Genomic DNA, 24,277 nt, shown 5'->3' with positions numbered 1-24,277 from the left:
TGCAAATTAGTGCAGCCACTCTGTAGAGCAGTGTGGAGATTCCTCAGAAAACTTGGAACGGACCCACCATTTGACCCAGCTATCCCACTCCTTGGCCTATACCCAAAGGACTTAAAATCAGCATACTACAGAGATACAGCCACACCAATGTTCATAACTACTCAATTCACAATAGCCAGACTGTGGAAACAACCTAAATGTCCTTCAATTGATGAATGGATAAAGAAACTGTGGTATATATACACAATGGAATATTACTCAGCTGTAAAGAAGAATAAAATTACAACATTTGCAGGCAAATGAATGAAGTTGGAGAATATCATGCTAAGTGAGATAAGCCAATTCCAAAAAAACCAAAGGCTGAATGACCTCTCTGATAAGCGGATGATGATATATAACACGGGGGTGGGAGGGAGGCAAGAATGGAGGAAGGATGGATTGTATAGAGGAAAAAGAAGGATAGGAGGGGTGGGGGAAGGAAAAATAACAGAATGAGACAAATATCATTACCCTATGTACATGTGTGTTTACACAGATGGTATGACTCTACTTCATGTAAAAATAGAGAAACAAGTTGTACCCCATTTGTTTACAATGAATCAAAATAAATAAATTATTAAAAAAGAATAGTTCCATTAACTTTTTCAGTTAAGATTAAGCAGGTTGTAACATTTTTAAAATTCACATTATTTTGCTCTTATAATGTTAAAGATAAGTTTCTATGGCCATTACAGGCTTGCAAGCAAACCTGTGTAGGAATCCCCAACTTAGCGCATTTACTACTTCTGCAAAGATTTTGTAAATCATTAATTTATTGGTGGGATACTTCTAAGTTAATTAAATTATTTATTTATTTATTTGTGGTTCTTGGAGTAGAACTCAGGGCCTTATGCATGCTGATACTGTACTTCTGAGCTACATCTCCAGCCCAAAATGTTTCTAAATTTAAACTGCTCTTACTCTTCATTTGTTTTGAATTTATTCTATAGGCAGAAGTCAGTTTGAATTCAATTTTATTTCTCAAAAGGACTCACAAAGCCTGCTCTTTGAGATTTTGTGATTTTATTAAACAGCAGTAATATAACCATATCTACAGGATATAGAGAAGAATGAAACCATGAAACCAATGAATCAGTAATTGGATGAGGAATAGATTCTATTTAAGTCCAGAGTCAAGTTCACTAAAAGCATAATTATGAGTGGCATAAGCCAAAGCTGTGTAGGAAGGAGGGCCACTGTCACCTGCTCTGATCTGTCAAGCCTCATATGCTGCCACCTGGAAGCTCCTGGAACATCCAGTTTTGTTGGTTTGATTCACAGGCCTACCAGTCTAGCTTCTTTGGGTGGAATCAGTATTTCAGGTCATGGTAGGTGAGCTTAAAGAAAACTTTCAGAATTTCTGCCCTTGGATTCCTAGGCAGAATTAGAAGTAAGTGTGCAAGCTCCTGGGTGTACAAATGTGTATAATTTATACAATTTATTTATTTGATGCTTCATGTATATGTAATTGAACACCTGTGTGCCAGACTCCAGGCATACAGGTAATCTTCACTCCAAGGTATAAAAATTAAACAATTTAAGTGAACATTAGTTTGTCATTCATTCTTTGTGGTACTCAATTAAATATTATTACTCTGGAAGAAATGCCCCCACTTCGGGCACAGAAAGGATTAAGATGGTCACTAACCCTAGAGAGACTGGGCCTTTTCATACACAGGTTTCCTTCCTACCAGAGAACTCTAGTCTCTTCTCATTTGTTGCCTCTTCTCTTCCTTCTCTCACTAAAAATATTTTTTCTACCTAGGAAACTCCCTGTTTCAGCACTGTGTGACACATAATCAGAACCAAGAGAGCATGGTTCCTTCTTCCTTTATGACTGGTGACTTTGAGCAAGTCTCTTAGCGGCTCTAAACTTGTGAGCTCCCATTGGGTAGCACTACCACATCTTTGTCACCATGGTGTTCCCACTGTGCTGGGCACTACCTAGTATGAATAGTTTTCATTTCTGTAAAATTGAGATATAAGGTTGTTGTGAGTTTGCAATGAAGTCATGTCAAAAGATCTGGAGGCTGCCATGCTAATTGAAATAAGCCAATCCCCAAAAGCCAAAGGCTGAATGTTCTCTCTGCCCTGTGAATGCTAACACACAATAAGGGGGATGGTCAAAAATGGAAGTTCATCGGATTAGACAAAGAGGAATGAAGGGAAGGGAGAGGGGGCTGGGAATAGGAAAGACAGTGAAACGAATTGGACGGAACTTTCCTTTGTTCACATATGAATACACGACCAGTGTAACTCCTCATCATGTACAACCACAAGGATGGGATCAAAATTAGAATAAGTTATACTCCATGTATGTCTAATATGACTCTATTCTCATGTATATCTCAAAAAGAACAAATTAAAAAATACAGGCAAATTTTTAAAAAGTGTCTGTCTGGGGGCCGGGGATGTAGCTCTCAGTGGGTAGAGCACTTGCTAGCATTTGAGAGGCCCGGGGTTTGGCCTGCAGCACTGAAAAAAAAAATAAAATTAAAATTAGAATGAAAACACTTGCAGTTCTGGCACAGAAACGAATTTCAGCCAGGGTTAGGCAGCACAGTGTGAGGTATAAGAGCCCGGCCTCCAGGCCCAGCCTGCCTGGGTTCTCTTCCTGACTCTGCCACAGTAGCCTTGGGCAAGGCAGCTCTCCCAGGCCCCTTCTTTCTTTTTGGTGATAACATCCAGTATCAACACTCCGCACTTCGGACATGCTGGTCACTCTTCTGAGGTCTTTGTTTTTGCCCGTGTGCTTAAACCTCACAACAGACACAAGGTATCATGTGATCACCATCATTTTATAGAAGAGTAAGATAGCCTGGCTCCAGCACCCCTGCTTTTAGTCACTGTGCGAACTGCTTTTCTAACTTCTGTAAAATGAGGATAATTGTTGGTTTGTTTTGAAAATTAAATGACTGCATGTGAAGCAACTAATACAATGCCTGGTACATAGTAAGCACTCAGGTATTTTAGCTTCTTTGATCATCTGTCTCATTGTTTTTATTTAAATATTTAAGTGGCAGGGATGCAGCATTACTCTCTGTCTGCCATTGTATTTTCACATAAATAAAACAGTCTAGCCACTTCATTCTTTATGTGGGAGTAAAAGACTAAAGAATCTTTTTCAAAATGAGATCTTTAATGACTAATTTGTAATTGGTTGAACTTTGGAAATTCTTGCTTTGAGTCAATTGGATACTGACCACAAGATTTGATAATTATTTTCACTGTCTCCTATCCCCCTAACCCCCATTTAATCAATCATTTTAGTATTAGGTGATTAGAATTATAAATTATACAACTTAATGGTTAATATTTAAAATTTTATCAGTAGCCAACGTGTACTTTAAAAAGAAAAAAAAAAAAAAAAAACCCTAAAGATAGCTCTTGTTTGTATTGTCGTCCAAAACACATAATCGTTTTATATCCTTCATGTTGTAATTCATTAGGTTGCTCATTCCCTTTGTTGGTGTCTTAACTATTTTTCAATTTTGCTGCTCTGCTTGCAATTCTGAGCTGTAATTTCTCTCAGACTGAAACAAGATAAAATATTGGTGGCCTCCCTACTCTACTGTAAAAGCTCAAGGAATCAAGCATGTGGAATGGATAAGCCCCTTACTTCATCAACTATGTAAATCTATCATATTATATTATGATTTTAACCAGAAGGGAACATTCTGTAAATATGAAGATTAAGAGAGGAGTTGAGGGAAGCGATTATGAATTCCACAGGGCTGGTTTCCGCCTCCTCCTGGGCTCTCAGCAGGCTCTGGCAGGATGAGGTTGCACTAGGGCACAGGATGGCTCTGTCCCAGCAGGCTGTGCATCAACCCCGCAATTCCACTCAGGGGCCCAGAAGAAGGAACCTCCCTGCACTTCGTTGCCTGCAGGGACAGTGAGGGGCTCAGAGGCATGGAGTGGTTTCCAAAGCTGCCTGATGCCCCAGCCTGGGGTCTGGGGTCTGCTGCAGTGACACCAGGGGTTTAGCAAAACTGCCTTGACCATCGCTCTTTCTGTTCTGTGCAGCCACTGTGGGCCCCTTGTCGTTCTTCCTCAATGTTCAGATGACATGTTTGTCCATCCCAGCTATGGAGAGCTTTTTCATAGTTTTTCTTTCTTTTTTTTCCTCTGAAGAAGTTTGAGGAAATAAATATTTACCCCCTCAAAAGTTTTTATTTACTTTTTTGCTACGCCCTGTCTTCTGAATTTTCCTGAGAAGAATACTTAATATTTTCTGTTTGGGAAGTAGGGGTATACAGCTGAGTAATATAATGTATCATCCCAACTCATCAGAGTTTTATTTTGTCATTTATATTTTCATTTAGAAGAGATAAAAAATATTGAGTGAATTTCTCTTCAAAGTTTAATTTTTAATGGAATAAATATATCGTGTAGCAATCAATAAGAACACATTTGGATACCCTTAGATTGTATTGAGTGACATTTGATATATTTTTGCAAACAGTGCTTTCATGAAAGATGGACTGTTATTTCCTGGTTTTGCCTTGCTCTTAGCAATTTATTTTTATTTTTAATTTAATGTAAGTTTTTACTTTCATTCTTTTCTTGGTATTGGGGATTGAACCCAGGGGCACTATCACTGAACCACATCCACAGACCTTTTTATTTTTTATTTTGAGACAGGGTCTCACTAAGTTGTTTAGGACCTCACTAAGTTGCAGGGGCTGGCCTTGAACTTGTGATCCTCCTGCTTCAGCCTCTAGAGTTGCTGGGATTATAAGGGTGCACCGCTGTACCCAGCACTGATAGCAATTTTTGCATGATGTTTTGCCAAGGTATTTTAGAGAAAAAGTGATATTTAAAGTTAAGATGATGCAGAGAATATTCGCAGACTTGGAACTGCGCTGTCTTACCTTGTGTGATAGAAAGATTGCTCAGTTATCACCCATGTGCCATTTCCTAAAGGAATTCTGTCCAGGTTTCATATTTTTCCAGAGGGGATTGACCCAACAACTTTATGACTCCATTTATAAAGGAAACAGACTTTTCATTGACATCCATAACATTTCTCTTCTTAAATATTGAAAACCATATAAACTGCTTTAATTATACATTATAAAGACTTCTTTTTTTTTTCAAAACAGACCTTGAAATAAGACTCTTAAATAATGCTTCTGACAATTACACATTAATCTTTAATTTTTTTCTGGCTCAACAGTGTTAGGTAAACTATATATAATTAATTTCACATAGATATATTAAATAGACAAAAATGTGAAAGTTTAGATGAAGGGCTATTAGTTATCTTGTTTCTCCTGCCATAACAAAGCTCCAAAAATTTATTATGGATTTCATGGATTTATTATTCATGGATTTCTTTATTTGTCCTAATTAGTTTTACATGACAATAGAATGCATTTTGACACATTGTACACAAATGGAGCACAACTTCTCGTTCCTCGGGCTTACATGATGCAGAGTCACACCAGTAGTGCAGTCATACATGTATATAGGTAGTAATGTCGGTCTCATTCCACCATCCTTCGCATCCCCACACCCTTCCCCTCAGTCCCCTCTGCACAATCCAAAGTTCCTTCATTCTTCTCTACCTGCCCCCATTAAGGATTAGCATTGGCTTATCAGAGAAAACATTCGGCCTTTGGTTTTTTGGGTTTGGTTTTATTTTGCTTAGCATGATATTCTCCAGCTCCATCCATTTATCTGCAAATGCTGTAACTTCATTCTTCTTTAAGGCTGACTAATATTTCAGTGTGTGTGTGTGTGTGTGTGTGTGTGTGTGTGTGTGTGTGATATACACACATCACATTTTCTTTATCCAGTCATCTGTTGAAGGGCATCTAGGTTGGTCCCATAGTTTAGATATTGTGAATTGAGCTGCTATAAACATTGATGTGGCTGTGTCACTGTAGTATGCTGATTTTAAGTCCTGTGGGTATAAACCAAGGTGTGGGATAGCTGGGTCAAATGGTTCCATTCCAAGTTTCCTGAGAAGTCTCCATACTGCTTTCCAGAGTGGTTGCTGCAGTCCCACCAGCAATGTATGAGTGTACCTTTTTCCCCACATCCTCACCAACATTTATTGTTGTTTATATGCTTGATAACTGCCATTCTGAGTGAGATGATCTTAGTTTTGATTTGCATTTCTTTAATTGCTAAAGATGATGAACATTTTTTTCATATATTTGTTTGTCAATTGTATTTCTTCTGTGAAGTCTGTTCAGTTCCTTGGCCCATTTATTGATTAGGTTATTTGGGTTTTTTGGTGTTTTTTGAATTCTTTATATATCCTAGAGATCAGTGCTCTATCTGAAGTGCATGTGGTAAAGGTTTCCTCCCATTCTGTAGACTCTGCATGTTATTGATTGTTTCCTTTGCTAAGAAGAAGTGTTTTAGTTTGGATCCATCCCATAATAAATTCATGGATTTCTTGAATTAAATCACTAACTTATGGAGCTGTGAAAGGGACCCAGAGGACATCTGGCTTAGTGTCGTTCTTCCAAAGAGCACTACCTTATAAACCATATACAGGCATCGCTCTGGGCTTAAAGTCCCCCAGGGGATGAAGTAGTATTCATCACCCTTCTTGAAAGTTATTCTGGTAGTTGTTTTGCAATGAGTGCTATAAAACTGTCTCACGAAAATGTATCTAGAAATTATGTGGGACTCGAAAATCAAGGCAGTATTATTGCTTCTTCAGTTAGAAGATAATGGAGTAAATATACAGTAATTAAGTTAATCTGAAATTCATTTATAAAAGTAATAGCATTTTGTGTTTAAAATACATATTTGGATCTGGGAATGTAGCCTGATGGCAGAATGCTTGCCCAGCACGTCAGAGGTCCTGGGTTCTTTCCTTATTGCAAGACAGCTAGCTAGATAGATGCTTATTTTTTTATATTTGTATTTGATTGGTGCACCCAAATATCTGGTTCTAATAAAAGTGTTTCCTCCTACAAGAAGAGCCTGTGTTCAGGATGCTAATCACAATGTGAAGAATGGTTAGAGCTCCTTACAAACTTGTCTTTGCACAGAAACCAAGAAAATAGCCAAGGCATCTTCTTAGTCCCAGCCTTTTATGATTAATGATGTTATCAGTTGTTAAAAAAACTGTGTAGAGGAACCACAACCAGAGGAAAGACTGTTTCTGAATTAGAATCAGTCTTGGACTCAGGCATAAATTAATTTTCTAGATAACAGAAACATATTCCTTTAAGTGATATAATGTTTAAAAAATGTTACTCGCTTGCAAGGAGAAATAGCCCTAAATAGTCCCCATGCCTTCCTACTTTAAAAGAATACTTGGCACCCCTGGCCCTCTTGTTACCCCCAACCCCCCAGTATTGATTGTAAGAGCATCTTCACGATCGTCCGTGTATTTAGCATCATCTCTGTTTATGGGCTCCATTGAAATACCGACAAACAGAAATATTCCCTTATTAGGAAGGCCAGGGTGGGAAAAACCCAGTGGGCCCTTAATTACACTTGACTGGCGGTGGGAGTGGGGATGGCACTGGGGACTGAAGCCAGGCCACGCGTGTGCCAGGCGAGCGCTCTACCTCTGGTCTATGGGCCAGCCCAGCAATAGCGCGCTCCTTTTCTTTGCTACTTTCCTCTTACCCTAGGCCAGGAGTTGATACAGCACACCCTGTTGCCTCTTTTTTTGTTAAGTGTGATTGGAACATAGCCATGCTTATTTATTTATTTATTTATTTATTTATTTATTTATTTGTGTGTGTTTGTGTGTGTGTTTGTGTGTGTGTGTGTGTGTGTGTGTGTGTTATGGGAGATTGAACCCAGGGGCTCTCTAACCACTTCACTATATTCCCAGCTTTTCTTATATTTTTTTATTTTGAGACAGTCTCACTAAATTGCCAAAGCTGGTCTATAACTTGCGATCCTCCTGCCTCAGCCTCCTGGGTCACTGGGATTACAGATGTGTGCCACCTTACTTACTGTTTTTTGCAGCTCTTGGGCTATTGCTATAGAACTGAGTCACTGTGGCAGAGACCCTGTGGCCCACAAAGCGATTACTAGAGCATTTACTCTCTGGCCCCTTTGCAGAGATGTTTGCCAGCGTTTGCAACTCAGTGCCTATTACATGCCTCTTTTCTGGTGAGACCTGCAGCATCCTCTCACGCCCGCCCCGCATCCTTGCTCTCAGCTAATAACTTTTCTGGGAAGTGGAAGCCTTCAGAAAAGAATTTCCCCAAGGTCCCTCTACTTTCCCTTCCCTCCTGTTCCAGTAGATGAAATATTTATATTTCTGTCTTCTGAGGGAGGATCTTTATCTTTCCTGCTCAAGAACATTACTCGTGAAAATGCACATTCCCCCTCCTGCATCATCAAATTTCCCTCTCCACCCAGTGACTTCCGATATAAATATGAAATCATCAAATCAAATATGATCAAGGGGCTGGAATGCCCCTCATCTCAACACCAAAGAGCAATCAAGCAAAACTCCTTTCAACCTGGCTTTCCAACCAGGGCCCCTTCCTTCCCTAACATGATTGAGCACTTGCTAATGAAGCTTGTGTCTCTCCCAACTCACAATAAAATGACTTCTTTCAGAGTCACTGATTATTTTTGTCAAATGTAATGTCAATTATTTTGAACATCTTTAATTCCTGAGCAGCATCTGGAGAGAGGTTTTTCCTCTCTCTGCCCTTAAACATCTCTACCACTCTCCAGATTCTCCTCAGGAGCTGCTCTTCCTCAGTCTCCTTTCTGATCACTCATCTTCCCAGTGTCTGAACATTTGACTCAGCTTCTGGATTTACAACTTTCCATTCATAAAACTGGAGAAGTGTCTGCACTTTGACGTCCCCAGATTCCAATTTACACCTTCCTTCCCTGAGCCTCCGGCAACCCCACTGGGATGTACAATAGATCTCTTCCTTCTTAGACCTTCCCCCAGATTTTCTAGTCTCAATAAATGACAACTTCATCCTTCCAGTTGTTCAGGCCTGATGTTTTCAATATGCACAAACATCAAGATCTGCTGGCCCTGCCTTGGAAATATATCCAGATTCTAACAACTCCTTGCCATGTCCACCACTGCCCCAAGTCCCAAGCTGTCCCTTATGTAAAAACCAGTCTCCTAAATGGTCTTCTAGATTCCTCCCACCCTGCCCAGAATACATAATGACCCTCCAAAGTATAAATCAGATAATGCCGATCCTCTGTTCCAAACATTCCAAAGGATTTATATCTTACTCAGAGAAAGAATCCTAACTCTTTATACAGCCTGCAAGGAAATTAGATGTACACCTCTGTGAACAGTCTTGCCAGTCTGCCCCTGACCAACCCTGTTCTGCTGTACCAATTCTTTGTTGGTCCTTGAATGTGCAAAGCACACCCAAGTCTCAGGGCCTTTGCACTGCTGTTCCTCAGCAAGAACACATTTCCTCTGGGTGTCCACACTACATCTTCCTTATTTCCTTCCAAAGTTGTATTCCTAGAGAATACTTCCCTGACATCTTTATCTCATTAATATGTCTAATCATTCTCTCCCCTATTACTTTGCTTTATTTTGTCCTGTACATATTACCACCTGATATTTCTATTTACGTTATGTAGTCTACAACTTTTATTGAATGTAAGTTCCATGATGTGAGGGACCTTGATATTTTGATGTTACTGACTTCTGTTGTCTCAGTATAGTGGGTTGTTGCTCATATAAAGTCTTTGGAGTGATTGAATGAATAAATAAAATAACTCCAAGAATTAGGGGCATGTATCTCGAAAATATTAAAAGGACATAGTTAATATTTATATTTACGTATTAGAAAGATGGTCATTTTGGAAAAGGGATAGGCCTAGTGTCGATGACTTTAAAAGACAAAACTAGTACTCATGGGTTGACATTACATAGTTTCAGAATTTCGTCTAGTGTGATGTGGGATGTTCCAACAATAGTGTATGGTCTGTCTTCAGATAAATTGAGATCCCTGTCCAAGGAAACTTAGAAAAAGAACCAGAAAACCAGTAGTGAAGGATGTTGTAAAAATCTCTCTCTGACTTTGGTGGAGGAATTCTACTTGCTGTCCTCTGGGAATCTGTGATTCGGGCCACTTGAAGGATTTTCTTTCTTTCCTTCTGAGTTGGAGAAACCACTAAATAAAAGGGATGTCACTGCCCTTGGGAATAAAGTTGTTGACATTGCTTTCAATGGACAGTTCCATTTCTATGAAACCCATTCAACAACATGGTGGCTTCAGCACGAACCATGAAGACCATCTAGCTTTGTATCAATTTTGAGTTCCTTCCCCATATTCGATCATGTTGCTGAGTACTACATTCAAATCCTGCACGCTGTGTTGTGTAAAATAAGAATTCTATAGTTTTGACTACTTCCGTGAAGTATAACTTCAGATCTCTTTATTAGATCATGCTTTGGTATGTCAGTGTGAACCATTTTGGAAAGAATTTGAGCAGAAAGTTTATAAATTGTGTGTTAGAATGAATGCATATAAATATATATGTGTATATGTATATATACATATTACATATGTTTACATATATATATTCATTAAATATATTCATATGCATATATATGTATGTATATGTATTTTCATCTCCAAAGTCCTAGATTCACCTCTTTTCTTATGATTATTCCTTAGGTACTTGGACCTAATAAAAATTTTGATACTTAGTGGACCACTTCCAAACCCTGATGAATAAAAATTTTAACTTTTATTTTTTCATGTTCTTATTTTAAATAAAATTTCTACTATTTTTTTTTAATGCAACATTGGGAGTATTTTACTCATGTTGCATAGTAATTTTCCAGTTGTGACCAAAAAAAAAAATCATCTTGTAATCCTTTTATTAAGTGTGCATTTGTCTACGGAATGATCTAGTGAAGCTAAAGAATTCAGAAGTTGTAGACTGTTATTTTTAGGACTCTGTATCACTTCACCCTTTTTGCCAGAGTGGTTCCTGGCTAACTTTCCCATGAATTTTTAACCTCTTGCTAGGCTTTGCTTATGTAACAGGAAACAGGCTGTCAGGGACAGACAAATAGCAGCATATCAGGCACACACGTAGTAGCAAATGATTTAGTTTGCCCTTCGCTTTCTTAAAGTAGACCAATACATGATCTCAACTTCACGTCTTTTGGCATGACATCTCTAGATTAAAATAATATCATTTCAGTTTTGGAAAGGCAGAGGAATATTTTATGAAGATCATGACTGAATCCAGGTCACAGAAAAAAATGAGCCTATTATAAGGTGAACTTTGCAGTGGTGCCATGTCCTGGGACTGTGGATTTAAGTATATTTTCGCTTTTTCTCCAACTCTTAAGGCCGGGGTGATGTGCAAGCTTCAAGAGAGAGATGATATCGCACGCATTGAACTGGTCCAGAAGCTGGCGAGAGAAAACTGTCAGTTTTTGCAGACAGACAAAAAAGAACCGGAGAAGTCTGAACACGTAAGCCCTTTTCCTCTTGGGGATGCAGGTTTGAAGGGGTAGAGCATGTTTCTGCCTGGTTATATGTTTGAAGGAAAGAATAGTTTATTTTAAATTATTTAGGTTTGGGGTTTTTTTCTTCTCCAAAAGTATCCTCCTTAGTGAAAATGACAGCTATTCATAACTGTAAGCTAGTGATTTATGACACTGGCTTTGTAAAAGAACGCTCTCTAAAGTAAGCCTCATAGATATATGAGAATATATTTAGGCAAACATGAATGCCTGTCGATTATGACCCCAATTTGATGGCTTCCAACTTTGACTTTGGAAGTTTTGTCCCATCAGATAGTTCAAAGAATATGAAAGAATACGAATTTGAAAGAATGTTCTGGTGTACTTTTATGTTTGGCACGAGGGTGACAAGCGAATGTATCCTGAGTCACTAAAATAGATGAGGACAGAACAGATGGAGATGCTCACATCAAGTGGGAGGGTCAGAGGGAGATTCCCCTGTGTCTTGTGAATGCCGTGTTCCAACAAGTGCGACATTGTTTGGACGCAGTTATGGCTGGATAAAGGTCGTTCTGCTTGGTGCCCTGAAAGCAGTGATTCAGCTCCAACCTTAGAACTGAGAATGCTGCCCTCCCGCTGGGAAGCCAGGGCAGCCACTTTCTTCTGCTAAACCTTGTTGTCTTCTGATTTTGTTGTTGTTTGTAAGACTTCAGTTTCGGTCAGCACTCTCCGGGATTGCTCTTGAAAGGGAACATTCCTCTGTGCTTATAAACATGTCTTTCTCTGACTTTAATTTTCCCTTGGAATTTTATTTTCATTCCCTTCCAAGGGGGAAAAGTTGCTTCATGCTTTTTCTACTTGAGTCCGGCAGTGCAGCTGTCAGGGTCCTGCTGAGCAGGAGAGAAGGTGAGACGTTCTAGGTTGGCTGGCTGCTTAGTTTAATAACAGCACTTCTCTAACAGTGTGGCCTCAAATTGTAACAGTTGGTGTCTCAAGGGGGAGAATAATTAGGCAGTTTCAAAGCCTTGTGATTGAACTATTTCAGGGCTGACTATTGACCTTAAGTGCATCTAGGAATCCCAGACACCTTCACTTTGGCAGGTACTATGGCAAAGTTTAGGGGCTTGTTTAAATTGTTCAAAGCACCCTGAAGCTCGAGAATACCAGAGTATATCCATGTGCTTAGGATTTTTGAATACCGTACTATGCAGCTTAAATTTCCGAAAACAATACTCCTTTTGACTCATTTCAGTCAGAAGAGCGATAATTTTCCTATGCCTTGTTTTACTGATTTCACAGTACACATGTCCCTACATTTTAGCTTGTCTGAAATCAGAGTCTTAACTATTGATGATATGAAAACACATCAGAGTGCAGCTGAGCTCAGTGGCACATGCCTGCAGTCCTAGCTACTTGGGAGGCTGGGGCAGGGCATCACAAGTTCGAGGTCAGCCTGGGTAACTCAGTGAGACTCTCTCAAAATAAAAAATGATTTTAAAAAGTGACAGAGCACTTACCCAGCATGTGTGAGTCACTGGGTTCAATCCCCAATACCACAAAAACAAAAACATCATCGTGTATTCTTGAGCATTCCTTCCTAGTGGTCCTTAAAATGAACACTATCTTGTAATCGAGCACAGATTAGATGCAGTGAACCAGTGACTGCTTGAGAAGGGGCAAGATCTTTCCAAGTGGAATGTAGGGCAGCACTTCACTGAAGTCAGGGGTCTTCAGCATTAGGCCTCAAGAACTTTATGCTTATTAACAAGATACCTGTGTTGCCTTTGTCTTATGCTTAGCTCAATTCCAATTCAGAATGTTACAAACAGTTATAACTCATGAGATTATAATACCCTCCAAAGATGTAACAGTAAAAATCTGAATTTAGTGTTGAGCAGAAGGCTTTTGACATGAGACAGAAATTTAGTGGTTAAAGATTTGCAACTTTTCTTATGGTTATTTGCTCTTTTACCTTTAAAACTTTATTTCAAGTTTGTAAAATAGAACACTAAGGTCTTCTGCTTTTTACATGGTGTTGTATGATGGTGAATTAACACCTTGGAAGTGTTAATGCTTCTGAGAGGGAAAATGGTGTATAAATGAATGCTGTAATTATGACTTTCCTGTAAAGCTGAAAGTAAGGAAAGGAGAACACCAAGAATCTCTCTTTCTTCATGTGTAAAGTCAACCATCCTGTGATCTCCCTTCTGCGAGATGACACCTCCTGAACCCGTCCATTCTCAGGGCTGGTGTTGATATACTGCTCTGTCAAATGAATTACTGGATACTAGATACTGACATTTTTTTATGATAATCTATTAAAAATAAAACCCTCAAGTGTATTTTAATCTTTCACATCCTGAGGGTTTGCTGTAGCCACACCTCTGCCGGCCCACCAAGTTCACGATGTTCCTGAGATGGATGCAGCGTTTTTTCTTCCCCCCTGTGATCACAGTCCTCTCTTGCTCAGGGAAGCTCAGTTCTAACACACAGCACGTACAGAAGAAGCTGCAGTTAACTAGTGTAAACCCAGTTCTACTGTTTCCTCTTCTTGTTTTAACAATAATGACCAAACCCAGGAGTTAAATACAGGTTTCCTTTCTTTTTGCAATACTTCATCTGCCTCATCTACCATTCCTGAGCTCAAGCTAGTCAAACAGTCAGTGGCAGAAATTTAAGTTAGAATCCAAATTGCCTATTGAGTTGTTCTTTTTACTAAGCTCCATTGCTGCTCTAGATCTACAGTGCTCCATCCCTTTTTATACATATGCACCAATGAGGAAGTTACTTTGAAGTCTTCTGCCTTGGGAATGACAGGAGCGCTTGATAGAACAAAGGCTTTGTTGCTGTTACATCTTGTTACAAATTGAAGGGGATTAGAGCTTTGTGAGTAGGCATTTCTAATATTTTCTTTAACTGGTAAATGCCACGATTGTAAATGCATGCAATTAGAGAAACATTTCGCTCTGTGCCTGTGCCAGGGTGTTTCTGAAATTTAAAAAAAAAAAAAAAGTTAAATATGTAATTATCACAGGTTTCTCAGGAAGCACTCAGTTTTCCTACTTTCTATTAACTGTAGGCAAAATTAGGCAGTGAGTCCTTAACGAGGAGGATGGGAGGACAGCAGGGGGGTGTGTCTTCTAAATTATAATAGGAAGATTAACATTTAGTCACTAATTCTTTAAAGAAATTACCTCTTATGTGGGCTGTGTTTATCCTAACCTTAATCCTATGATTGTATCAATAGAGGAGGGGGCATATGTTTCCAGATGGGGACTTCTGCACTTGACTTGGGGCTTGACTCATGGTCATAGAGAAAGGCAGGAGGAAAGAGCATTTTAGACAGAGGAACCAGCAGGAAAACGTAACTAGTAACTGGTGGTTTGTGGGGAATGGAAAGAGGTGGGCTGGAAGGGAGGCTAAAATTCAGTTGTGAAAGACCTAATAAACCACCCTGAGGAGTTCAGGCCTGCCTTTCTGGCAAAGAAGAGCCACCAAAGAAGTGACGTGGCATCAGGAGTAAGCTTTGTCAGATCTCTCTGGCATTGGTTTAGAGGAAAATGTGAGCGAAGAAGAAAGAAATGTTGGAGAGAACCTTAGAAAGCTTTTGCAGTGAGTCAGGTGAGAGGTTCTACCCTAAACCAGGTAGTGACTGGGGACTGAGAGGGTAGTAGAATTCAAGAGCCAGATAGGCACTAACACTGGCAGAATTTGAGAGTGGTAATGGGGTTGTGTGTTCTTTTTTATGAGGAATAATGTTTGAATTTTTTTAAATATGTATTTTAGTTGTTGATGAACCTTTTTTCTATTTATATATATGCGGTGCTGAGAATCAAACCCGGTGCCTCACACATGCCAGGCAAGTGTTCTACCACTTAGCCACAACCCCAGCCCTGTGATGTTTGAATTTTGATTAAGACTTCTTCGGTATAGGGTAGTCGCAGGAATGCTCTGTTTATCGATGCAATGGTGGTCACCTTTGCCCCAAAGTCACTTGAGCCTTAGACCTTGCTTTGTTTGCCTGTAGTATGTTTCAGGTGTCTGACATCTTAGTATTTATCTCCTTAATGAATTGTTAGGTTGGGGTTCCGGCTAACAGTGTGGAGACTACATAAACTTTCTTTTCAAACCAATCCCCTCGAAACACCTTAGGCGGAGATTATTTCTGGTAACTTCAAATGAACTGGCTTATTTGTCCAAAGCCTTGGCCTTTGCTACAATGCCATCTATGCTTTCTTCAGAACTTATTGTGTCTCCTACACAATAAGTTGCTTTCCTGACCTATTTTTATGTGTCTGAGTTGGTTTGACTAATCCTGTTATTCTAGAATGCTCTCCATCATTCTTTCATTTACCAGACTTGTATTTAAGCGAATGTTTAGAGATTTAAAATAACCATGGTGGCTCCTTATCCTCAAGAACTATGGTCTGGTTGTGGAGAAAAGATGTACAAACAAATCACAGCAATACAAGAAAGCTGTGATGCGAGACACAGAGGCATGAGCATGGGGGCCACAGCTGGGAAACTTGTGGCAGAGACAGAGTTCAACCTAGGCCCTAACGTAGGTTTTGAGTTTGGACTTAAACAATTCTAATTGAAGAAAAGCCTTCCCAGAGCAAGGAATAGCACTAGGAAAAAATACACAGAGATGACAAACCCCAAGATATATTTTTCAGAAATCTGAAACCATATTGTCACCAGAATACAAGGAGGAGAAGTCAGGGATGGGAGAGGAGTTTGATAAAGGGTCAGGAGAATGATTTAGTGAGAATCGAGGCTGGAACCCAACTGTGGAGGATTTTGAGGGCTGAGGAGTTTTACTTTGTTTTTAAAAAAATAAAGAGCCAGAATTTGGTTTTGTTAGTTTTCACTGAAAAGAAAGATAGGGTGGGGCCTTCCTTCGTGAGATAAATGGTATTGTTTCAGTCTGACAGATTAGCCAGCGGAAGCTGATCTGGGTCCAGAGTGAAGCAAGTCTAATCGCCTGGCAGTGTCTGCCCTCTGCCATCCTCACAGGAGAGAGGACGAGTCTGAGGCTAGGAAGCTGAGATGATAGGATCACGATAATCTTGAGGAGGGGAAATGGCTAGGAGGGCAGCCCTGGGGGATGGAGACAGGAAGGGATGGTGATGGGTGTGGGGAGGAAAGGAAAGGGGGAAAGATGGGATCTGTGCTTAATTCAAGCCTGACCTTAGGTTTGAAAAGCTCATAAGCTGTTCACATTGTAGTGTCAGGAAAATAGCTGGATTAAAGTAGATGTCTAGATGTGGGTCCTGTTTTCTGGAATATAATTGCACTATTTACTAGAAAAACAGAAGCTGTGTTTTTCCCGAAATGTAGCTTATGCTTTGTAGTGTATTAAGTTGTCGATTAGAAATACCAACCACAGCTCCTGAACTGATTTCCTAATACATAGAAATGAGGAGCTATAAAATGTATGTGAAAGTCATGTTCAGCAATCCTTTCCTGAGGGGCCTTGTCGTGTCCCTGCCTCTCCCCACCCTGTTTTCTTCAGTTCCTTTGTTAAGTCTGAGGACCCACCCTACTTCCTTCCCTTTCTCTAATTCACTCGTGAAATATGGGTGGGAAGGGGATTTTGCACACTCTGAAACTGAATCTTGGCATAGCCTGCTGCCTACACCAGGGTCCCTATCTCTCAGGCTCTACCGGAATTTCCTTTTCCCTGTTTCCTGCAGCCTCATCCTGGAATTCTGCCTACGTCAAAGGGTTCCTTGTTTAAGGATTACTAGGGGAGAAGTGGTCTGGAGTATTCCAGCTGCTGTCACTCTTATTTTACATATTAAAAATTGGTTCCATATTTTTCTGATTTTCATTTGGCCTCTTTTTTTTTAACATGCAATTAAACAGAAGGTGGAAATCCTCTATTTGCTCTATTTAGAATACAAGAAGGAAAAGTATTTTATCACTCTGTTCAGACTTGTATTCTACATCCAGATGAGCAAAAGTTTAAGCAAGTTCATCATTGTTTGAAGTATACCAGTACATTGATTTTATCTAAGAAAATTACTTAAAGGTAACTAGAATTTTATAATATTATTGTTTAGTATTAAAAGCCAGAATTCAGACCTGATAAGTTTTTTATTTTATTTTGATTCATTGTACACAAATGGGGTACAACTGTTGTTTCTCTGGTTGTACATGAAGTAGAGTCGCACCATTTGTGTAATCATACTTGTACATGGGGTAATGATGTTTGTCTCATTCTGTTATTTTTCCTTCCCCCCATCCTGGATAAGTTGTTTTTGACACATCAAGTTGTCCACCTATAAGCTAAGAAGTTACCCCATTTGTGTTGTTGGTTTTTTTTTTTTTTTTTTTCTTTTTCTTGATAACAAAATCCTGACTTGGGTCGGTAGTAAAGTATCTTTTCACAGAAAACAGATTTCCTTGAGTGGATAGTTTTAGTCCCATTTTTAATCAGGATTCACCTGGCCACAGGGTAACAAAAAAGTAGTGGAAGGTAGTTCTCCACTCCAGGAAGTTTACAGTCTAGCTAGGAACAGGATTTACATGTGGAAAATAACCATTCCATCAGGTGTAACCATTTAATGAAGTGTCTGAATAATTTCACAGATATTGAGAGAATGAGAAATTAATCTTGGAAACACATTTTCAAACAGCAAGTCATGCTCTTCCCATTCATTCAGGCACAAAGTTTACACATTTAGTTAAATTTGAGGTTTTTTTTTTTTCCCTCCAGACAAATGGCAGTTAGATTGTCAGTGAGAGTCAGTGATGTGCTCATGCTGCCTGGTGGAGCCATCTGCTCATTAGCTGTATTTTTAGGTTCTTGAAGGAAGCCCGTTGCAAGTCTTGACATTTTTTTTTTAAATTAGTTTCAGCATTTTTTAAGAAAGAAGAATTTGTCATTATGCTGTTTACTTTTCTGAAAATGTTCAAGTTTATTTTTAAAGGCCCAATTAAGAAAATGGATACTGGCTCAGTTAGTTTGATTTATCAAACTTATGTCGTCAAAGGGTCTTTTATTCTGTGCCGTATGGATGCTGCTTCTAAGGTTTAATAGGTTGTTTTTCTTATGAAATTTAAATGACCATATCATCTCCAGGATAGTTGGACATTGTTAAAGTGGAATTTTAAAAATTAGGTTATTTTTCTTTGGCTTTTACATGCACACGTGCTCGCGTGCGCGCGCGCGCGCGCGCACACACACACACACACACACACACACACACACACACAGATCCTAGCAGTCTAGCTCCCTCCATAACATACCCCAGACAACTTTATATTCTTTTCATCACTACCCTAATGCAAGCCTGACCTGCATTAATATAACAATTTTAATATCTATAGACTATTGTCTGGTCAAGTAATTCTAGAAACTTTGGCCTTTTAGTTTTATTTGGGATTTTAATAAGATGATTAAGGACAAAACTTTGCAGAAAAGATGGAGACAGATGGAGACTCTTGATAATTGTGTTCTGCTGGGAATTGGAGAAATGAAAAGGAAGCTTTGGAGGAGAAGGTCTGTGACCGCTCGGGGACTGCCCTGAGGGGCCACTGTTTTTGTGGAGTTGGATGCTCCACAAGAAATTCCAAGGCTGAATTCACAGTAACCTGTGTGGTAAGTTTTATGAAGAGCTCTGGAAGCTTCTAACAGGGACTCAACTAGTCTAGAGAGTCATGCAGATTTCCCTTAGAGGACAGAATCTAAGCTGTCAGAAGAGGGAGGAGAGGTGAGGAGGGTGGGGAAGCCAGGCAGAGGAAGGAACAGATGTAATGATGTCAGGGGCCTGATGCAGAGAGGACATGGCAGAAGCAAGAGGCCACAGTGTCCTGGGCTAGGAGAGGCAGGGCCAGAAGACGCTGGACCTCATGAGCTTAGCCTAACATTGTGTGCTAAGAGCAATATCAAGCTGTTATCAAGAATTTAAGCAAAAGCGAGAAAGACGATTAGAGGTAAATTTTGAGATTCCTCTGCCTCAGTGTGGGAATAGGTTTGAAAGGGAAGAATGGGTCACCCTCACTCCTTTCAAAACTTTCTGACTCTCCTTTCCTTGCAGTCCTCTCTCTTGGTTTCACATGAAGCAGTAGCTGACATACATGTTACAGATTTGCTGCGAAGAACTCAAGTTCTGGGGCCTCAGTGCCGGTGAAGACAGAATGCCCAATTATAACTCAATTCTAATTTATTCGCTTTACCCTAAAACATACTGCTACGCCATCATTATTTTCCTTTAGAAAGTTCTTTAGAAGGTTTCCTTTAGAAGGTTTCGTAGAGGTGAATTTTGAGCATGTGGGTACCGGCAATGTGAAAGCTTTTTGCTAATGAGCATTATACAGGCAGCTATGTTCAGTTTAAGTACAACTTACTCTGCTGTATATGTGCATGCATCATATTGATTCGGCCAAAGTTTGGTGGTTTCTCAGTGATTCACATACTTTAGTTGATAAAAAATTTTTAAAAGATTTATAAAAGATTTCCATGTAGGATGCAAAGAAGCTTGTTTCCTTTTGCCATGGGAAGTGGGAGGAAAGGAAAGATTCCATCTGGTACCAGGCAGTCCTAAATGTTGTTTTAAGATAACAAAAATAGAAGATTACTGAAAATATCATAACAGAACATCACAGACTATAAGCAAGTGTGCAGTGCATATTTTTCTAATAAATCATGTTAAGTGTCCACATTTTCCTTAAAACATAATCATGTTCTTATTTTGCATGACATAAAATTTGTCTTTAATTTTTAAGAAGCTGTCTACTCCATTATTGAAGCAAAGATAATTATTATTTAGGTTTTAGAGGTCAGTGCTATAGCACTTAGGTTTACCTGGAATACATTTTTATGCCACTCCTGCCCCACCCCTTTTTCCTATATTTCCTTCATATATATATATATATATATATGGTAGAGAAATAAAATGTAGCATGTGTGTTCACTTACTGTACAATGTACCTGATTAAGTGAACAGGGCTCAACAGTTCTAACAGACCTTTGTAAATGTCTTTTCTGTTCAGGTTCCAGGAATGGCTGGGCATGATTAAGGCCCAGTGAGTCATAGTAAAGGATTAGGGGCTCTCCGAAATCTAAGAGACACAAAGAAGGAGAGGATAATGTAGATCATAAGACAATTAAGATGATAGGAAGTAGCTTGGGGGTAAGGATTTGCAAGGGGTCTTGGGAAAACTTAATGAGTCATAGAAGCATATCATGGTGACCTCAAAGGTGGTGGTGGGTGTAGAATACATCAAGGTGAAATTTTGGCTGACACCATCAAAGGAGAGAGAGAGAGAGAGATACTTCATCCAGAGGATTCTTTAAACCTTGTATGATCTTGCCTTAGCTAGGATTTATAGAGGTAGAACAAGCTTTATGGTGACACCCTTATGAATAAAGTGTTCTAATGATACTCAAATGGTACAATGCATGATAAAATCCCAAACTTAATTTTATGGTTGGTGAACGTTATCACATTCTCCCTGCTCAGTGAACTTACTGTTATTACAAGTTAGGGGATTGTGATTCTTCGCAATGAATCTGCGTACCTTGGAGTTTTCCTCTGAGAATCATAGACATACCCAAGAGCTTTAGAGATCATCATGTGTCTTGATGGTTTGATAAAGAAACTTTGTTTCACAAACTGGCACCTGCTAAGGAGGATTATAAACACTTTCCTCTAAGATGGGCAATAAATACTATATGATTGATTCATTCTTTTGGAAGTCTGTTAATCACAAGAAAATATTAAAATGGTCAGGTCTGGTGGCACATACCTCTATCCCAGCTACTCCACAGGCTGAGGCAGGATTGCTAGTTGAGGCTAACCTCAGCAACTAAGCAAGACCTTGTCCCCCAAATTTTAAAAACAATAAAAGGGGCTGAGGATGTAGCTCAGTGGTGGAGTACCCCTGCCCCTGGATTCAATCTCCAGTACAAAAGATGAGTGGGGGAGAGAAAGGGAGGGGGAGGAAGAAAAGAGGGGGAGAGGAGTATACAGGAGAAAATGTTAAAATATTTTCTTCCATTGATAATATTCTTCTGGTAAAGCAGAATCTTTTTAGTCTCTATAATCAGAAGCAAAAAAAAAAATTAATAAAAATAGTAATTAGTGGAGATCCTTTAGGTTTGTTAGAGGGATGTTATAATTCAGTCTTTGTGCTTTTATCTCTTGTTCTTGAACTTACATTTTGTGGACCCCTAACTTGAGGCTAACATGATTGAAGTGACCCTTGCCCTCAACAAAATGTGTTTGTGAAACCACTTCCTCCTTTTTTTTTTTTTTTTTTATCTGTTATCCATCAGAAAATGAGCAACTGAAGCCCAACATGCGGCATACACCTGTAATCCCAGCAACTTGGCTGAGGCAGAAGGATCACAAGTTCTAGGCCAACTTCAGCAATTTAACAAGACCCTGTCTCAAAGAGATAAAAAGAGCTGTGGATGAAGCTCAGTGGTAAAGCAGTCAAGTGCCCCGGGTTCAGTTCCCTGTACCACCACCAAAAAATCAAGGGAGGCGGGGCAATCTTAAATGCTTCTCATTAAACACCCGTTGGGAAGACATGGCCAAAAAATTATCTCAGTATTAAAACAATACTCATATCTGTAAACACATGGGAAAAGAGGATAATTAAAGTCATGGAGGTAATGTCATCTCCTCTAATGACATATAGGACTGGAATTTTAAAAGATATGATTGAGGATATAGAATGGCAGAGGCAGGAGCACAGGTGGCCCAGGCTGGTGCTGAGGTAGACCTGCAGCTTTGCTCTTAAGGGTTAAACCCAGGAGGTGGTGGAAAGATGTTGAGCCTGCAAGAGGCCGATTTGGGGGTAGAGATGGAGCTCAGTGTTAGAGCACTTGTCTACCTTGTGCAAGGCCCTAGGTTGGATCCCCAGCACCAGGAAAAAAATAAATAAAAAGCCAATTTTTTACTGATTGTCTTTAAGGAACATACTTGAATGCCAGATTTGTGTGCACCGAATCCTTTAATGACTTGCTGAACCATTAAATGCCATTTCCATTGTAGCTTGGCAAGCACATCTGACCTTCATCTCCATTTTAAGTAGATCCCATTTCCGTCACAAGTCAGTAAATCTGAGGTTCCTGTCCTTCAGTGTTACTCATAATCTTGGCATACAGAGGAGATCTGCCCAGACCTGAGAAAATTCACCACACCCTGGAAAAATCCTCATGAATAAAGATCAGAGTGGCCCTGAGTGTGTTCAGCAGCTGCAGCTGCTTCTGTCCTTTTGCTCCACCCCCTGTGGTTTGCATCTTTACATCTTCACTCAGACTTCTTTTATGTTCCACATCCAGCTAGTCCAGAACCTTTGGGAAAGAATGCAGTGGAGAAGTGTCTTGTTTTGACACTTTGGTAAAAAAAAAAAAAACCTTAGGCATGCTTTGACACTCCCATGTTTTGAGGTTGCTCCAATGGCAAGAGGGCAAGCCGCAGGCATCTCAGCCTGGGGGACTCCATGAAGGAGAGAAGAGTTGGGTGCACAGGCCTGAGGAAGTCCCAGAAGGAATGGAAACATTCCCTACCTGAATTGGTGAGCCAGACGCCAGGGAACTTGGTCGCTTTGGTTGTTGCCTCAGGTCTTCAGATGGAGGCCAGCACCCTGATGCCTGGGGCAGACGCTTAGTTTTGCCACCATTAGCAGCTGCTTCAAAGGCTCGTGTGTTAGCTCACAGAGATGATGAGAAAGAATCACACTGTGCAAAGACAGTAAGAGCCAAATAGCTATGTAACTTGCTTTTCCCTTTTAAATTTATTCTTTTTAGTTATACATGACAGCGGAATATATTTTGACATATACATATATGAAGTATAACTTCCCATTTTTGTGGTTGTTCATGATGTGGAGCTACACTGGTCATGTATTCATATACAAACATAGGAAAGTTATGTCCGATTCATTCTACTGTCTTTCCTGTTCCCATCCCAGCTCACGAATCTGGTGAACCTCCACTCCTCCCTCCCCCACCCACCTATATGAGTCTGCATCCTCATATCAGAGAGAACAATCAGCCTTTGGTTTTTTGAGATTGACTTATTTCACTTAGCATGATAGTCTCCAGTTTCAAACATTCACAAGCAAATGCCATAACTTCATTCTTCTTTATGACTGAGTAATATTCCTTTGTGTATATATACCACATTTTCTTTATCCCTTCATCTATTGAAGGGCACCTAGGTTGGTTTCCTAGCTTAGCTATTGTGAATTGAGCTACTATAAACATTGATTTGGCTGTATCTCTATAGTATGTTGATTTTAAATTCTCTGGGTATATGCCAAGGAGTGGGATAACTGGCAGTGGTCATTTCTATAATGCATGAAGTTGACATTGTTGAAGACCTAGCTGATTTTTATGCATAGAGCAAGTATTTTAGGGACTAAATTAATTTTCTTCATTCATTGAGAGAAGCATTTGCTGAGCACCTGTGACCCAGGCATCCTACAAAACAGAACAGACACAGAAATAAACAAGATGTGATTTGAGGCCTGAAGACAACACCACTTAGGGAGAAGGACAAGAAGACAGAGGAGAGTAAAGAAGTCAATAAGCAGACAGAAGAAAGAGCTAGGAGGAGCTTCCAGAAGGGAGAAAACAGTCTTCTTTGAATAAGGTTTTTATTTCTAGAAAATCACTTCCTCACATTCCTGTGAAGCATTTGCTAAATTAAGCATCATCTCTTACTTCCTGGATGATTACCTGTTCAGGATACAAATCGTAAATGGCAAAGATCATCCACCTCAAATCTAAAGCAAGTCACATTATTTCAGTTTACCATGCCCACTCCCCATATTCTAGCTACAAAATATATTCCCCCCACAAAATTGATTGTT

General features: G+C 39.6%; 1 protein-coding gene and 1 long non-coding RNA gene across 2 annotated transcripts in view; both read left to right on the top strand.

The window, feature by feature from the left end:
• The window catches only part of RAPGEF5 (Rap guanine nucleotide exchange factor 5), a 225,092-nt gene that overhangs the window by 113,447 nt on the left and 87,368 nt on the right, over positions 1–24,277 (top strand). The window contains exon 9 of the mRNA XM_079151937.1: positions 11,327–11,452. Within this exon, the coding sequence (XP_079008063.1) occupies positions 11,327–11,452 (126 nt within the window). The remainder of the gene's footprint in view (positions 1–11,326; positions 11,453–24,277) is intronic.
• On the top strand, positions 14,531–23,418 carry LOC306668507. The gene is made up of 2 exons (XR_013765885.1): positions 14,531–21,369; positions 21,406–23,418. It is a non-coding gene; the product is annotated as an uncharacterized lncRNA (long non-coding RNA).

This window comes from Sciurus vulgaris (assembly GCF_902686455.1).
Source record: "Sciurus vulgaris genome assembly, chromosome: 8".
Lineage (NCBI taxonomy): Eukaryota > Metazoa > Chordata > Mammalia > Rodentia > Sciuridae > Sciurus > Sciurus vulgaris.
The sequence above is the reverse complement of the archived record's forward strand: the minus strand, read 5'-3'. Positions and strand labels throughout refer to the sequence as shown.